At 36.7% G+C, this 11,555-nt stretch overlaps 1 protein-coding gene across 5 annotated transcripts in view; it reads left to right on the forward strand.

Moving 5' to 3' along the window:
- The window catches only part of MCPH1 (microcephalin 1), a 136,880-nt gene extending 125,950 nt beyond the window's left edge, over nt 1-10,930 (forward strand). For all 5 annotated transcript variants that reach the window (XM_072855150.1, XM_072855146.1, XM_072855147.1 and 2 more), the window contains 2 exons: nt 8,539-8,776; nt 10,750-10,930. In XM_072855150.1, coding sequence (XP_072711251.1) covers nt 8,539-8,776; nt 10,750-10,805 — 294 coding nt within the window. In that variant the 3' untranslated portion in view covers nt 10,806-10,930. The remainder of the gene's footprint in view (nt 1-8,538; nt 8,777-10,749) is intronic.
- Nucleotides 10,931-11,555: the final 625 nt, after the last annotated feature.

The following is an 11,555-nucleotide window of genomic DNA, read 5'->3' on the forward strand; positions in this document are numbered from 1 at the left end:
TCCTTTTCATTTTTGAGACATATGAACTTTAAAAAGTGAGTTAGATGGAGAGTCCCACCAATAGCGCCAGATACAAAATGGTGGATTCAACATGGCTCACTTAGATCTGCGGCACAGATGATCTGTATATGCTCATATCAGCTCTTTGTTATAGACATAACGAGGCCATCACACCAGCGCATGTAGGAATCATTGGCATAAAATGTACGACTACCCCATCCATATACTGCATTTGTTGTCTAGGATTTTGCTAAGCTATCAGGCTGCAAAATCTGATTAATCATGACCTGAAGTAGTAGAACTGTAGATTGACTCTGTCCATTTTTTAATTACTAAGCTGTCTTCATCTCAACCCATGAGTTTTCTCACTTTCACCCTTCCAATTCTCCCCTCCATCCCACTGAGATGGGGGGGAGCAAGCGGGTGTGTGGTGCTTAGCTGCCTACCAGGGTTAAACCACGACAGAGTGGAATTAAAATAGCCACGAGAGGTATAAGGAGTGATCAGAAATACGTATGATGGAGTTCAATAAAGACAAGTGCAAAGCAGGGAGGAATAATCACCTGCAGAAACACGAGATTGACAATGCGGTATTTCTGCCAAAAGAGCAACTGAGTATTTTAGAGGATCCGAAACAATATGTCACCTATGTCATACTCCAATAAAAGAAGCAGGCATACTAGGATGTGTTAACAGGAATGCTATACATAAGAGACATGAATTGTTTGCAGTGTGCAGAGCAGTGGTGGGGCGTGAGCTGGAGCAGTGTGTCTAGCTTTGGGCACTGTGCTTCAGGAAAGATGTGGATCCATTGGAGAGAATCCAGGGGAGAATAACAAAATGATCAGAGGTCTACAAAATATGACCCACAAGCAAAGACTGGAAGAACTGTGTTTGTTTAGTCTAGAGAAGAGAAGACTGAGGGGAGACATGATAACAGTCTTCAAATATTTAAAAGGTTGTTGCAAATAGGAAGAGAATAAATTGTTTTCCATGTCCCTTGGCACTAGGTCAAGAAGTAACGGGCTCAAAATGCAGCAGAGGCACTTTAGGTTATATTATTAAGAAAAGCTTTCTAACTGGAGGAGAAGATAAGCATTGGACTAGATTGTGTATGGAGGTGGAGAATTTCTGTCTTTGAATTTTACTGGGATTCCTGGGGGCTTGTCACATGTAGTACATGCTACCCTCATGGTATGGCAGTGATGCAGGGCACGGAGTCGTATGTGCCACACTCCTATACTGCTTTGGAGAGATGCATGGCACAGTGCTGCTTTATTGATATTTGGGTGAGGAAAACACCTCCCAATTATAATTGGTAATTATTTGCAGAACTTTTACATAAATTTGCACTTGCAATTTGCAGTCTTATCACTGCCTGGTAGTCATTTAATTCTCTTGAAATAAGACAAAAACAAGGATGGACAAGTTCTTGAGGTATTTCTGAAGCAAGGTTTAAATTTCTAATCCTGAAAAAATCCTTCTTCTGTTAGCTAATCTGTAATGAAAGGATTATTTAAATTTCAAAAAGAATTGGTATGCGTTGAAACCAAATGCAAATATATTTAATTCAGAATCTTTTTGCAGTTATAAACAAATAGTTATAGTAAAGTGACCACATCTTACAATCTTAGCAGAATGTTTTTAAGTGATGTATATTGGAAATACAGCTCCTTGATTTAGAAGTCATACTTATCCTCAAAAGGGACAAGACTTATTGTTTTACCTTAATTTGTTTTTTATTAACCTATAGCTGATAATGTTGATATTACATAGTATTTAAAAATAGTCCTACCTCTGGAAAACAAGGAAATTAAACTAAAAATAAGTGAATTTGTTATCTTTTTTCCTGCAAAAATTTGCTATGCCGGAAAAAATGGTTCAAACATCTTCCAGTATAATTTTGAATATCCGCCAAACAGTAGATTTATTTGCCAAACATTTTCATACAGTATTCCCACCGGGACTCAGTCTTTCAGAGAATAAATTGGCGAAATTAACTTTTCTTATCAGTCTATGGGATTTGAGAGAAGCGAGGTTGTCTGCCAACACGCAGTGGAAAGAAACAATATCAGCTAAATTGTCTGGATTGAAGCATTCTTCCTTTCCCCCTCATCTTGGCCAGCAAACACTTACATGAAGGACTATACAGAGGAGAGGAAGAAACTGTGTTTTGAAGAATTTTCCAGATAATACAGTCTTGACTGTATGCCATTTCTCCTTCTTTTACTTTCCTTTTTATTTTCAAGACCAGACATTGAAGGTTTCTTTTTTCTGGACCAAATTTTCCACTCTATCTCCCTCCACTTCTGGCTCCCGGCCCAGTGCACCATTCGTCTTCTGCCACACAAACATATACCAAGTTTGCCTGTACGTAATCTCTGTACGTGTGCATGTGCTGGGGCGCTGATGTAGCCTTATCAAGCGTTCAAAAAGTACCTTCTCACTTTTGTCTGTCTGAAAGCTTATGCTTCTCTAATTTGACAGAAAGGAAGCTTGTATTTTAGCTAAATGATATTGACAACCAATGGGAAAGTGTTGTTTCAATAAATATTCAGAAATAAAGATGCAATATTTGTCAATAATTTACATGAATGTTGCAAGTTGAGTTTTGCTCTGAGAATGAAAAACATCGCTAGCAATAACAAGCGCATTTCATGCCAAAGAGTGGAATAAGGTTCTGAGTGCTGTTGAGATAATAGTAGGGTAGTACGGCTTGAGCCAGTTGGGGTCCTGCATCCATGTGACGTTCGATTAACTTAGGTAAGATTCTTCAAAGCTGAGGATCTATTTCTTTGTGAAACAGCTTGCTGAAGGAAGTTGTTTCCAGCTCGTAACATGCTCTTTTATACTGGAGAGCACCAACTTATTTATCTAGTACAGCATTTCAATGTAACTTTTAAAGCTTTTAGTGAATACTATTTCAATTTTAGTATTCTCAGTGTGTTAAAAAATACAAGCAAACTGCTAAAATAAATTATAAGAAATCAAACTAAAATTATGAGCTTTGGATTTAAGTAGAAAATATGTCACACATTGTTCCTACAAAAACTGAGTTGCTGTTTGGTTAGTTGCTTCTATTCTCTTATTAAACCTGGTATTTAGAAAGGTGAAAGAGAGCATTTCTTTTTTGTCCTGCAGGAGTACTGCATTGTTAACACAAACTTCCTTGATCCCTGTAGGGTCCTGCAGATTCTGCAAATTCCTCACTGCAGGATAACTGTACTTCCAGAAGGCTGCACGCTGCAATACACTCCTCTTTATCAGAAGCAGGCTGATGTTCCACTTGTGTGGATGTGTGTGAGCCCTTGATCTTTACATGTACATGGGGTTCCACATATGTGTTTTTCTTTTAAATTTTTACTAAATGACAGACTGTCTGAAAACGCATATAACCATGCAAGTGTAATGTTTCCTAACAGTGTTGTAGCTCTGAGTGCATTCTTCATGAGGTCTTTGTACAGAATTACAGTAACTGAAAATGTAAACATTACTTGGCCAGTATATTTATCCATACTGAAATCATATTAATATTAAAATCTTAGAGCTTAATATTTCCCCAGCAACATCACCCAACTATATTAAATGAAGATGCTATTGAATATGTGTTTCTTTTTGTTAAATTTGTACATTATCAAACCATAAAGTCTGGGGTTTTTGTTTTTATCAGTTTTATGGTTTTCTGTCATTTAATAGTTGCAGAATGGTGAGCTAGTCCATAAGACTTCAACAGTCAGATCCTTTTCTTTTTAGTGAAAGTGAGAAATTTCTCATCAACTTCAAAAGAAAAAATACTTGGTCTTTGGATAGATATAAACCATAAAATATACAATCTTCTCTCTTCAAACTTATGTCTGCAAGTTTATCTTCTGCTGTTTGCATTTAATAAAATGTATTTGTTATTTTTGCAAGTAACAGTAACCAAGATATATTACAGCTTTCCATAAATCCAGTAAATAGTTCATTAAAAATAGCCTTTTCAAATAGGTGTTGGTAAGGGTTCCAATCCTATATTAAATGCTCAAATAGTAATGACAAAATAAATCATAAGTTTATTTTTGTAGATTTGTTTACCTCTTGTGAATAATTGAAATTAAGAATAAAGATTTACCATAATGCATACATTGATCGTGTAATGCATGCACAAATTTTCAGACATGTATAATTATTACAGATGGCTACGTTGTATATATTTTTGAAGCTAATAGTTCACATTTTCAATTCTAGCCTACAAATGCAATTTCTATTAATTGTAATAAATCATAACCATACTTTCCATTTAGTTGTTGTGAAGTATTATTATTCTAATAGCATTTTAGACTGGAAATTTCTTCATGTGCTATTTTCTGGAAGTACACTGAAAATTGGGTGCAGTATATAGGACATTAGCAGTTTCAATGCTGAAAGATTTCCAAGTACCTCCAGAAGAATTATTTTCTTACATTTTCTATTGCATGAATTCAGGTATCCATTCAGAGATAATACCTTTATGGGACTTGACGGCTATGTCCTGAGCCTCATGAAAAGAGGCCCTTGGACTTTTATGGGGTTTTCTGTTTGTTCCCGCACCCCAGCCAGCAGGAGCTATTTTCATAAAGTTCTAGGCAAAATGCAAAGTTTTGGCTTTTTTTTTTATAATATATGCTCTTTTGGCTTGTGGGGATTGAAAATCAGTGACAGGAGGGACAACAGTTGGTGAAATTTTTTTGTGTTTTTTTTTTAGAATGAAGAAAGGCTCTATTTCTTTATCATACATTCTCCTTAAGTTTTACTTCTGTCAAGAGTGATTTTTTTTTTTTCCTTTCAAAACTTAGTTCAAACAAACATGTAAATTAATGGCACCTTTATAAGAAATGCATACATATAAGAGGCGTCTTCCTGCCCTTCATCCAGCTAGTGAAAGAAGGAAGTTAACACTTAGGATCTTACCAAAAAGAGTAAATAGATGCTTTTATAACATTTTGTTTTTCTGTCCATCTACTAAGGAATATAATTAGAAAGGAAAATTGGTACTGTCTGTTATAATAGGGACTGACACAATTGTAACCGTAACTACTGACTGATACATACACAATTTGTGGAAATAGTCACTTTTGGGGTCTGATATTTTCCCAGGCTTGGTCTCTGCTGAGGAATTATTCATTTATTTGTAAAAGCTTACACGAAATGTGTATGGTTTCAAAGGGCTGGGAGCACCCCTGGAGTGCCGCGAAGGCTTTGATGTTGCAAAGGCAGCTGAGTCAATTCAGGGGTAAGAGCTAGATTGTGCCCTCTCATCCCACTGCCAAACCCTGTGTGGTCAGCTAGCTGCCTTTTCAGCAATTGCGTAGTGCCGTTTCTTTCAGGTTAGTGGTCCAGAAAGCAAAGTTAACCTTTCAGGCTACTCTCTGAGCTCTGAACATAAATGCTAGGATTTTTCCTAGCTCTAAGACCTGTGCATGAACCCAGCGTGCTTGAGCAAATCCAAGCACAGCCTGTCAGGAAAGCTGTGGTGGTGGTGATCCAGATGAAGGAAATGTAAAGATGACGTTCCACATGGAAGCTTTCCTTTGACAATGCCACCAAGATGTACTGTATTCTTACCATGTCCTCCTCTCAAATGCACTGATAATACACACAGCTGGAATTTTAAAAGCAGTTTAACAAAATCCTCTCTATAGCATGTCAGCATTTCACTTTCCTGGGTTCCTTTAATATGTACCAAATGCATAGATTAAAGCATGCTATTTGTAGACATCAGGAGGGGAGGGTGCTCAAAATCTGGATTTCCTAATTTGATGGTTAGCTGTGTACACATTTGATTTTAAAAGTAATTTAATCCAACAGTTCTTTCTGTATGAAGATGTATCATATGAATGAGTTTTCATTACAGTGGCAGCAAATAAATCCTTTCAGGGAAAATGTCTGAGGAAGTGGGAATACAATTAGCCCTTTTAAATCATATTCCCTAAAATATGTAAATAGCAGATTGCAACAATTTATATTTGGTGTCTTCTATCTAGCACAAGTCCTATTGCATTTTTAAGATAACAGCTTCTCAATCCTAATAATTTTCATCTTATAAATCTTAAGAGTTCCAGGTTGACAAAAACAGTGTAACTTCTGTCTTTTCGAGTTAAATCTGATTTATTTTAGATAAACACGCATTAAAGTCTCTTGGTAATTGTTTTTCTTCTATCAATTGCAGCTGATTTGTCCCAATAAACAACTCCAGAGAGCTCTGTGTCACATCAACTAAGATGGCATTGCATCTGTCATGAGGCTGTTCTGAGGCTGATGTGAAGGGATTGTTATTTTTCACTATAGTGCATTCTTTAATTTGTTGACCTTGCTTACCACAAGCATGTTCGTAGTTTCATAACTGCACAGTTTTTTAATCCATTAAAATGAATGATTGCAGTCCTAGTAGTACCAAAATCACAACACTGCTCTGTACATCAGAGATTGCAGAGTGTTTTATGTTCTTGAGCTAGCCCCGTTTTAAGACACTGATCATGGCCTCAAAGTCTCACAAGACCCATCAGCAAGTGATACTCTCAGCAAATTCCAAATCCGATACCATATATTAAAACCGTACAATGATTAGTTTTCTGTATTTCATGACATCAAGATGCCCAGCAGACAGATATTCATAGAAGAGCATTCTGCTCAGATGGAGGTAGGCAGTACCCAAGTCCAAAACCAGATCTTCTGCACATGTGTAAGGTATTGGGTGCCAACTTATGTACAGGGCCATCAGATATATTCACTGAGCTTGGGTCCTCCAAAATCTGCAATATAACTCTGGTTTGATACTGTGATCAAGAAAATCATTTAGCAGCTGTTTGACTACCATGAGACAGGATTAGATGCCATATCATTCATAAACCTGAGTTCACAGAAGAATAGAAAATAAAGGGTATTTCCTGGATTGTGCTTGAGTCTTTTTGGCCTGCTTCGTCCATAGAAGTTACTGTCTTTATAACTTGCTGAATTCAGAACACAAAGAATCAATTTGATTTTATTCTCAGGAGAGCAGCCAAGGAATTAACAATCACAGAAAGCTAAATTATTTATTGATGGAGGAGATCTCAAAATTCAGATTGGGATTGACTTGTCCTAGAATAGCAGAGGACAGTGGCACAGAACCACTGAGCTATGAAGTCTCATGTTAGCATGGGCTTCACGCTTTGCGGGTGCTTCATCTAGCTAATTGATCAAGAGTGCTAAGGGAATTCAATTTGACTTTTATCTAGGGATGTGTGAAAATGCCATGGAACTGCCTGGCTTTATAAAACCCCTGTAAACCAGGTGAAGACTCTCACTTTGGCTGCACACCTGCCAAGCACATATATTATTGCATTAAATTTTTAAGTGCCTATGGTTTCACAGCAGGTTTGTCCGAGGACTGGAGGAAGGAATCCACTCAACAAGTAATTTCTTCCACTGTTCCAGTTACACCTCCTCACTGACTACAGTTTCACATTCAGCCATCTCATATAAACGAGATACATACAGAACGACCTTTCCTCTATGAAATGTGCTCGTGTTGATCATCCGTATGAAAAATTCCAAGCATCACATAATACGAAACATTTATTTTTGGTCTCATCTTACTATTAACTCCAGTCTCATTATAAATTTTCCAAACTTTGACAAGAGATACAGAATCAGACATGTTACATACATTAATTTGGCAGGTCAATGGCAATCTCACCCTAAGAAATACAAGACTTGCTTTTTTTTTTATTTTAGTATGAAAACTTTATATTGCGTACCATGGTGTGTACACTTGTTGTATGCACTGCTTTTATGCACATTATAGCTAAAGGAGATAGCTTTAATTGCTGAACCACTGTCCTGCCTGGTATATACAGAGAAGAAAATTTGCCTCATATAGATCAAGCAGGTTTTTATTATAATGATCAAGTGTTATAGGCTGCACATTCACAAATAACTTCTTTTTTTGGTTTTGTGGAGACAAAAGAGTTTACATGAAATGTTTTGCTCTGAGTTCTGGTACATTTGTATTACTTCATACATCTAAGACAAAATGCAGTTCGTATCTGTGGGAGCACAGGAGGGGAGAAGAGGTCCTAAAGTAGTTGAAACTCTGAATTAGATATGTTTGTAAAGCTCCCTGATACAAACTGCTGAGCACTATATATTGTAAAGGCTTTCATGGTTTGTATTTGTGCTACAAGACTAAAATTATTTATAATATCCTTTAATAGTTCTGTGTGATGGCCAGTGTTATAAATGTAAGAATGTAAGATTATGGTGAAAAATAATACTGTCGAGTGCTTTAAGAAGTTTTATAGGTAAACCGTCTGACCTATAACACAATAGTCTCAGCTCTGTTTTGGGAACTGTATTTATCAAGTACAGCAAACTCTTTGTATAGTTTGCCCAAGAGTTTCTGACACACCTGTAAAAGTAAAGTTCATACTCATATACTATAATTCTTTTTTTCTGAATTAACAAAGGCAAGGATTAGTTTTACTTTGAGTGGAAATGCAACGCATTGGTTAATTAATTTCCTTGTTTCCTCAAATACAGATCTGCAGACTTCAGCGTCAGCTATCAACAGGAAAATACCAGCAGAATCTCTTTTCAAACCAGCCTGTCATGTTTGTATCTCCTACCAGTCAGCCACCCTGCAAAAAGCTAATTGAACTTATACAGCTGTCAGGAGGGAAAATATGTAAAGCCTTACGTCAGGCAAAAATCTGTATAGGAAAAAAACCAGGAAAGAAGTACCAGGAAATAAAAAGTTTATCAGAAAAATGGGTATTAGGTAAGACACTAAATTTCAACTCATAAAATATTGTGGAATATGTATTCAAAAATTGACTGTAAATAGGTCACTAAACTGAGGTTATGGAGGGAAGAAAACGGAAGAGACTGCTACAGTTAGGTTTTCAGGAAGGTTGTCTCCATGGTGAGGACTTTCTCTTACAACTCAGACTGTTTTATGATGGTCCTGGTACTCACCATTGTAATTTTACCAAGAACAAATTTCATCCAAAGATTTTCAAATTTATCTTTTGTATGATTGTTTCATTCAGAGCAAACTAAATTATGGGGAAACACCCACGGAATAATTGTTTTTTAAAATGGCATGTACTTCAATTTTAGATGTAGTAAGAAAGATTTTTAACTGGTATAAACTGGCATAGCACTACTGAAATATGGTAATTGGCACCCTCTGATAATCTGTCCTGAATTATATATTACACATCTGGAAGACAATTTTCTGCAGTCTCTATTTCACTTGCAAAAAGTTTATTTTTAAAATCTGCTGTTAAGTTTCTAAGAGTTGTTAGTCCGTCGCTTTTCCGTTAAGGACACCACATTTCTAACAGTCATCTGTTTGCAGGGAATCAGATGTAAAATTGCAATATCCTCACCCTCAAAGCAAAGCTTTTGATAATCTATGTAGGATTCACAGCTTCCAGCCTGACACTCTTCCTTCTTCAGACAAGATAAGGGTATTTTCCAAAAAGGGACCTTTTGCATACTAGATAAAACAAGATTAAATTTTCGTCATACACTACGTCAGACTGCTCTAGATAGTGCCTCACGCAGACTCTAGCAATAAATGTACTACATGAATTGATGTTACATGAGACTAGCCAAGCAAGTCCTAATCTCTTGACCATTAACGCTATCAGATCATAGTGGCTTAAAACCTGAAAGAAGATACCACTAAAGAAGAAAGGAGAAGTGAGCCATAAGAGAAAAATACTCATCTAAATGCAAACCTTATTTGATACTTTCTTAAAGTATAAGATAAAACTGTGAAGATTTGAGAGAGAGGCAGAAGAAGAATGCATTGTTTATTGTGCCTTTCTCTGGCTTCAAAGTGACCAGATGAGGAAACCAGAGGTTTGTGCAAGACTAAAAATATGATGTAGTAAATTAAACACAAAAGCTTCACATAGTAGTACTCCAGTCATAAATTGCTGATGAATAAAGGTAATGATCTAAAGTGGCATGCAACTCGTGGCACGTCCCACTCTTTTACTGTTCTCATGGAGTTCTGCCTCACCCCAGGTCCAGTATCTCATGAGCTTACTGCAGCTGGACAGGCCACGCTCAGCCCATCAGGGGGCTGAAAGAATTGCGCATCTGGCTGCTAATGGAAAAAGACTCTGAATTCTTTGTGCCCTTTACAAATTTCTCGGTTCTCTTTTGCAGTCTGATGGTGCCTTTTCTAATTATGTCCCGCTCACAAGGCACAGTTGTGCAAGCTCTGGCTAACACATTTTAAATGATGAATCATCAAAACTCAGAAAAAAGAAATATTTCTATATGATATTTTAAAGGAAGGATACATGCCTTTGAAGCTCAGCCCCTTTCTCAGCAACTGTTTACATAATAGTATGAACAGTGTCACCTATAAATTGCCATCTTAATCAAATAAATCAAATCAGATCTGAAGTTTTGTCTAGTCTTTGACACTTCACTGTTGCAATCCAGTTGGTTTGTGGCTGTCTGCTTTCTGCCGTTAAAACCAATTGCCAATTAATTCACTGAAGGCTGACCACAATCAAAAGCATATAGGGAGATAATGCAGCACCTTTTTTAAACTTAAATAAATGATAAGTTCTTGTGGTATTATCGTTTTTTTTAGGGTCCTTGTCTCTCTAGGTTCTCAGCTCCACCAAACCGTTTTATACCAAAAATTGCTCTGAAGTACATTGTAGCTTTATCATCTGTTTCTTGTGCATTTTATCTTAAATAATCCTGGTTTTTTATTTCTTTTAGATTCAATCACTCAGCATACAATATGTCCCATGGAAAACTACATTTTTCAGCTGTGAGCTAACTCAAGAACTTCCATATGGTTGTAAGGAAACAAGCCTAGTTTGGATTCAACAAAAAAAAAAAAGCTGTGAATAAAATTTCTAAGCAAACACAAGTTACATATTTATAAATACAGGGAAACGTTTTCTACATTTTTATTACTTGTGTAAGTGTTCATCTTGTGAAATCTTTAGGTTTTTATAATAAAGCACTTCCCTAATAAAAGTCATTTTGCTTCTAATATTTCTTGAAGACCTTTGGACCTAAAAGTTGAATGAATCATTATTCACTGGGAGGAAGTGGAAAGATATTTTCTAATCTCTAACCGAAGTTGATCATGTTACAGTGCAATTAAAAGACGTGCGTGCAGTGTGGGTGAGCGTGCCTGAGCTAGCTCTGGTGTAGGCAGCAGGAGCTGTGCTACCAATGCAGATGCATGGATTCTGTAGGTGCCTCTATTCCGAGTGCCTCTGCAGATAGCTGAAGGCCCATGTCGCCACATCTTCACGACCATTGCTCAATACATTTTCTTTGGTAAAAGGATAAGGTTACCCATCATGCTCAACTCACACCTGCTGATGTAAACTTGCACTTCTAAATTGAGTTGTCAAAAGTAATTGTAATTCAGTAGTTATGCTCAGATGCATAGTTATTAGTTTATTTCAATGCCTTTAACTGAATTTCAAACTACCTTACATCTAGGCTGAAACCATAAACAGTTACTGATCCTGAGTCAAATGAATTAAGACAACATATCATTCAAGTGC

The sequence above is a fragment of the Ciconia boyciana genome, chromosome 3 (genome assembly GCF_034638445.1).
Source record: "Ciconia boyciana chromosome 3, ASM3463844v1, whole genome shotgun sequence".
Taxonomy (NCBI): domain Eukaryota; kingdom Metazoa; phylum Chordata; class Aves; order Ciconiiformes; family Ciconiidae; genus Ciconia; species Ciconia boyciana.